A 6,000-nucleotide genomic window follows, 5' to 3' on the forward strand; every position below is an offset into this window, starting at 1 on the left:
CCAGCAGGCACAGCCACGAGGCTGCCAGGACTTGCCTGACCTGGCTCCCCTCTGGCTCCCCAGCATTCCAGGGTGCAGCTGCTGTGTCCTGCATCCTGGCCCACCGCTGTACCCTTGCCATCCACCTCAGGCAAAGTGACTGAAGCTTCATTTCTGTCTTCACTTGCCTGGGTTCTTCCATTGCAGGCCTCAGGCCTTCCCTCCCTGCTTATCTCTAACTGCAGACACATCTCTTGTGAGAACTGATGCCACCCGGGAGACCAATCAGGACCTTGAGAGGGCAGGCAGGCCCACTGGCCACCAGCCCTCTGACCTGGGAACCTCTTGGGGGGGAGTCTTACCTTGCATACATTTTTGCATTTATTTTTGTCATTATACAAAGAGTCCATGCTGATAGAAAGACTTGGGATTATGGCCAATAAAAAACACACATTGCCTTTAATCCCACCAATGAAAATGGAAATCTGCAGGGCCAAAGCAATGGCTCAGCTGGCTAATCCTCCACCTCTAAGCACAGGTGCCAGTTTATGTCCCACCTGCTCCACTTCTGCTCCACATCCTTGCTTGTGACCTGGAAAAGCAGTAGAGAGAGGATGGCCCAAGTGCTTTGGGACCCTGCATCTGCACGGGCAAGCTAGAAGAAGCTCCTGGCTCCTGGCTTCGGATCGGCTCAGCTCTTGCCATTGCAGCCTTTTGGGGAGTGAGCCTGAGAATAGAAGATCTTTGTCTCTCTTTGTAAATTTGCCTTTCCAATGAAAATAAATCTTCGAAATGGAAACCTGTGACCCTTTAGAGTATAACTCAGCATTTTTTTCTGTGTAGTAAGACACATCTTAAGCCTGATTTCTATTTGTTAACATATTTTAACAATATTTATTTTCATCTACTTGAAAGGTAGAGAGTCCAACTCAAAGGTACATGGAGGGAACTTGCCCTATGTGGCAGCTCTCCAATGAGAGATTCTAACCCTACGACTGTGTCCTGAGCAAAGCCCCCTGCCCAGGGCAAGGGGTGGGAAGGAGTGTTGACAGTCGACACTTTTGCACTGCCTCAGCCTCAGTTTATCCACCTGAAGAACAGGAATGACTCTGACATGAAGGGTAGTTACAAGTTCACAGTGAATGCTTAGTGAAGGGATCTTGCTTACCGCACCGCTATTCCACACACCCATTCCCATCACCACCAGTGCAGCGTTAAGTGCTTCCCAAGGAGCAGGTAATACTATGTTTGGAATGAGATTTGTATGAGAAAATAATCCTAAATGAAAATTTCAAACGCAGTCATTCCTATCTTTGATGCACCCGAGAAACTAAGGGACTTTAAGCCTCTGCCTGCAGGGCAAGCATCCCATACGGGCGCCTGTTGGGTCCTGGCTGCGCCACTTCCTATCTAGCTCCTTGCCTGGGAAAGCAGCAGAGGATGGTCCAAGACCTTGGATCCCTTCACCTGAGAGAGAAACCCACAAGAAATTCCAGGCTTCAGATGGGCTGAGCTCCAGCTGAGGCAGCTGTTTGGGGAGTGAACAAGCAGAGAGGAGCTCTCTTTCTCTGTCTGGGTTTCTCCTCTCTTAAAAAAAAAAAAAAATCTTTTAAAAAGTATTAGAAGTTGCATTAAAAAAAAAGAATAATCCCAGAAATACAGAGTGACACGTCATTTTGTTTTATTTCTTCAGCTTTTCTACGTGCATGTGTTTCGGCTACATTAAAGAAACACTGTGTAAAGACAAGTGGTTTCTGGCACTGTGGTCCCTGCAGTAATTATGGGATCCCCTACATGGGACTGGCAGCAGGGAGTCTGCAGGGATGGCTTGGGTCCCTGCCCCACAGCATCTTCCAGCTGGAGCCCACTCCTCCTTTGCGAGAGAAAGTGGGGACCCTAAGTCTTCTACATGTGCTGGGGGCGGGGTTCCCAGCTTGCAGCTCCATGAGGCTCCAGAGCCAGGGAGGTACTGATTCCGCATCCATCTCCCTCAGCTGGCAGTCTGCTTCCTCTGTCCTAGTGTCCTCTCACAGAAGGGGGGACTAGAGTGAGTTCAAAAAGTCCAGAAGTACTTGCAAGGGGATGAAGTCGTTTTCTCAGACATCCTCCTTATCTAGGAGAAGCAGGGATTTTCATTCTTTTGTTCTTAATTCATCATAGGATGGGGGCACCGGTTTTCTTTCCTCGGTTCTCATTGCAGCATTTTTGTTGTTGTTATTGTTGTTCTGTGCTCAATGAAGAATTAATTAGCCAGAGAATAGAACTCCCCCTGCCCCCATCCCCCAAAATCTGTCCATTGCTCAGCTCGCTGGGATTCCCTAACATAACTGGTATTCTTCGCTCATGTAAGTGCTTAGGATGAAGGATGGCAAAAGCTCTATGGGGCTACATCTGCATGGGGTCACTTGCTAAATGTGCAATTAAAATCTATGTATTAACACTTGCATCTATGCCTGTGTCTAGTCAGAGGCCTCAGGAGCAACACGGGCACTACGGCTCCAACCTCCTGGGCACAGGTGCCCCATCCGAGGCACAGCTACACCTCTGTACCCTCATGTTGGGCAGGCTGACCACCCGGGGCCTGGTCCTGCCTCCCTCCTTCACGTTGACAATTAAGGGCAACGAGGTCGTCTCCGAAGCAATGCACTGTCGTGGGCCCAGGTGCGGCCACTGGAGGCTCAGGCGCTCCGGGGGCTGCAGGCAGCTGCCCACACACTCGTAGGCCAAGAAGCCAGGGGGCTCCAGGACCCAGTTCTCAGCCCACTTCATCCCCTGCAGGTCAATGTAGGTCTCCTGGCGACAGCAGCGGGTGCCCTCGGTTGCTGGCATCTCAGGGTCACAGTTGTCTTGAGCTCTGTGCGGAGACAACCAGAGTTAGGGTTAGAGGTCACCTGGGAAGGCTGAGGTGAGGGGCGCGGGAGGAAGCTTAGAGGCGCATCTGAGAAGGAGGTTTGTGATCCATGCCTCATCAAGTTTAAGAAACTGAATATTGGGCCCAACGTGGTGGCCCAGCGGCTAAAATCCTTGCCTTGCATGCTCTGAGATCCCATATGGGCACCGGTTCTAATCCTGGCAGCCCTGCTTCCCATCCAGCTCCCTCCTTGTGGTTTGGGAAAGCAGTCGAGGACGGCCCAAAGCCTTGGGACCCTGCACCCACTTGGACTTCAGATCAGTACAGTTCTGGCCACTTGGGGAGTGAATCATTGGACGAAAGATCTTCCTCTCTGTCTCTCCTCCTCTCTGTATATCTGACTTTGCAATAAAAATAAATATATTTTTTAAAAAGCTGGATATTCACAATAGAGAATGAATGCTCAAGTGTCTACTTCTCAGCCGCTATGTATTAGGATGTCCCCAGGAGCCAGGTGCCTCCCAGGTATCACCTCAGGGGACAACTGTCTTTCGTCCTCAGATGAACCTTGAAGCAGGGTGCAACTTTACGTGTCTTGCATCAGAGGCCTGAAGCCCCCACAGCATTTAGTGAGGCACCAGAAGGATGCAGCCAGTAGGAGGCAGAGCTGGATGGAAGCCAGGCACTCCCGCTCCAGGAAGCCCGTTATTAACCTCTTCTGTGGTGATACCCATGAGGGGTTTGATTCCAGGACACCCCTCACACATACACCCGGCATAGCCTAGATGTTAAAACCTACCCGTGCTCACGTTCCTTATCTGCTTAAAACTTGTACAACTCTCCCGGATCCCTTACGTCTTCCCTGGGGTCACTCATAATAATACCATGCAAATGCTGTAGCTCTAGGCCCTACGCTGTGCTGTTTAGGGAGTAAGGCTCAAGGGCAAAGTATCCACGTGTTTGAGACAGGGGTACTTTCATTCTGACCTCTGGCTGAACCCATAGGAACAGGGTTTGGTTGTACTACACAACCACTGCCCTATACAGGCACCCAGTCCCCAGAACAAGGACGTCACCAAAGTGGGAGGAACAGGATTCCGCTAATATTTTCTGCTGATATTTTTCAAAGACTTATCGTGAAGATAAACAACAAACGATTAATGTATGTGACTCAATGAAAACGTAAAAGTCCACTGGAAATTGTTGGATGTTTTTCATGAAATGTTCAAATAACAAAATTTCTACCATTGGAAATCGTGCCCTGATACCTTGCTGCTCAGCAGCAGCAGCCAGTCCAGGGAACAGAAACCCTGGACTAACCAGCACCCTGCATCCGCAGCCCTCACATCCCAGTGCCTACCCATAGTGCTTGAGGTCCAGGGTGTGCAGCTCCAGCTGCGGCTCGCTCGACATGCCACCAGCCTCCCCCTGCCAGGCAAAGCGCACCAGCCTGTGCGCGCTGGACGCACCCGCGCCCAGGTGCTCCCTCTGCACAGACACCTGCAGCAGCAGCGGCTGCCGGGGCTCCCTCAGCTGCTGCCAGAAGTTCACGGCCTCCGTCACGTCGAAAGCCGTCCAGCCGCTCTGGTGGATGGACACTAGCCTGAAAGAGAGAGAGCGCAGCCTCAGGGCGGGGTGGGGCCTGGGCTACCCCTCCCGCCCCGCCCCACAAGCATGCACACACAGAGCCACATTCCCCTGCCCGCACCCCGCCTACACCCCAGCCCCTCCTTGCCCCCACCTGGAGTCGATGAGGGAGGTGTGGTTGGAGCCGTCGTCACGGATGCGCAGCCACTCCACGGTGACCCGGGCCTGGGCGCTGTGCGGGGGCAGGCGCTCGTGCCTGCGCAGGGCGGCCTTGGGGACTGGCTCCTGGAAGAGCCGCAGCACAGCTTGCACCAGCTCGCTGTTAGGCGGCAGCCGCTGCTCCATGCCAAACACCAGCAGGTGTGTGTGTGCCTCGGTGATCAGGAGCCTGCCGGCCACCTCTGAGGACAGGAGAAAGGTCAGCAGGGCGCTCGGAGTGGGGGGTCACAACCAGGTGGCTGACCATCTCACACAGCAGGAGGGCTGACAAAGTCCCAGTGGGAGGCTGACAAGGTCTTCTCAGGAAGAGCTGGAGAATCCCCTGTGGGATGCTGGCCCTGGGAGGCCCTTGGAGGAGATTCCATGCCCAGGGAAACAGCTGCAGCAGGCCTGGGACCACAGCCCAACAGTACGTCACATGGTCTTCAACTTGAGTGTTTCCTGTGCCCACCCAGTCACTCCCATGTGCACATTTCAGGGAAGCAGATGTTCCAGGTGTGCAGGGCGATGCTGGCCTTCTGGAAACTGGGCCCCAGCAGGGTCTGCCTGTCCCCCAGTGCTCTCAGGGGGGCTGTTCCCTGCAACAACCCACCCCAGAGCATTGCTTTTCCTCCTGTGCCCTGGTCCTGGCCACTATCCAAAGCCCCACAGGGCCTCCCCAGAGCCACACAGCAGGGATGCTCTGGTCCCCACCCTCCCCGTCCTATCCCTACAGGGCCAGGGTGCAGCTAGGCAGGGGGCCTCACCTCGGAAGTTCTGGCTGAACCTCTTGCCGCGGGAACGCTCCCTGTGGCCGTGCTGCAGCAGGGCCACATATTGGGCCCTCACATGGGCAGGCACGGCCAGGCCCTCCAGGTCGGCTCTATCCAGGACAGGCGCCTGGTGGAGGTGCAGCTGTTGCAGCAAGCTGGCCAGGATCTGCTCCCCGCTCAGCGCCGCCCCTGGCGGGGCCAGGGATAGCAGCCACAGTGTCCAGCAGAGCCACAGGGGCCGCATGATGCTGTGTCCAGGAAGCTCCTGGAGGGTCTGGGGTGTGGCTGGTGTGCTGAGAGCCTAGGCTGGGCCAGCTTTATAGCTGGGCTTGGGCTGGCCTAGGGTGGTGGGAGGGAGAGAGGGGGGAGGTGGGGTGGGAGAGAGGTCACACCCCTCGGACCTCCTGGGAGCTCAGCAGCCAGACAGGTCCCTGAGCCTGGAAGAGGAGGCTGTCTAAAAAGGCTCAAGGATCTGTGGAAGCCACTGGGCACTGGAGCCCGGGCCTCCGCAATGTTGTTAGTGCTGGTTCCACTTCCCTGGCTCTATCCTAATGACTGTGGTGTGGAAGCAAGGCCCCTTAGCCAGCTATTTCAGGCGCTTTCTGGAGGAGA

The 6,000-nt window shown here is 54.5% G+C and overlaps 1 protein-coding gene across 2 annotated transcripts; it reads right to left on the minus strand.

The window, feature by feature from the left end:
- Positions 1-2,428: 2,428 nt before the first annotated feature.
- LEFTY1 (left-right determination factor 1) lies at positions 2,429-5,632 on the minus strand. Of its 2 annotated transcripts, XM_040968099.1 has the most exons (5): positions 5,383-5,632; positions 4,790-4,818; positions 4,572-4,687; positions 4,191-4,433; positions 2,429-2,833 (listed from the first exon to the last, which is right to left on the minus strand). In XM_040968099.1, exons 1-5 carry the CDS (start codon positions 5,630-5,632, stop codon positions 2,470-2,472), a joined length of 1,002 nt encoding a protein of 333 aa, XP_040824033.1. In that variant the 3' UTR covers positions 2,429-2,469. The 2 variants fall into 2 exon arrangements, with proteins under 2 accessions (XP_040824033.1, XP_040824031.1); XM_040968097.1 differs by having other exon boundaries at positions 4,572-4,818.
- Positions 5,633-6,000: the final 368 nt, after the last annotated feature.

This window comes from Ochotona curzoniae, unplaced genomic scaffold (assembly GCF_017591425.1).
Source record: "Ochotona curzoniae isolate NIBS_2020 unplaced genomic scaffold, NIBS_Ocur_1.0 scaffold_4683, whole genome shotgun sequence".
In the NCBI taxonomy this organism is placed as follows: domain Eukaryota; kingdom Metazoa; phylum Chordata; class Mammalia; order Lagomorpha; family Ochotonidae; genus Ochotona; species Ochotona curzoniae.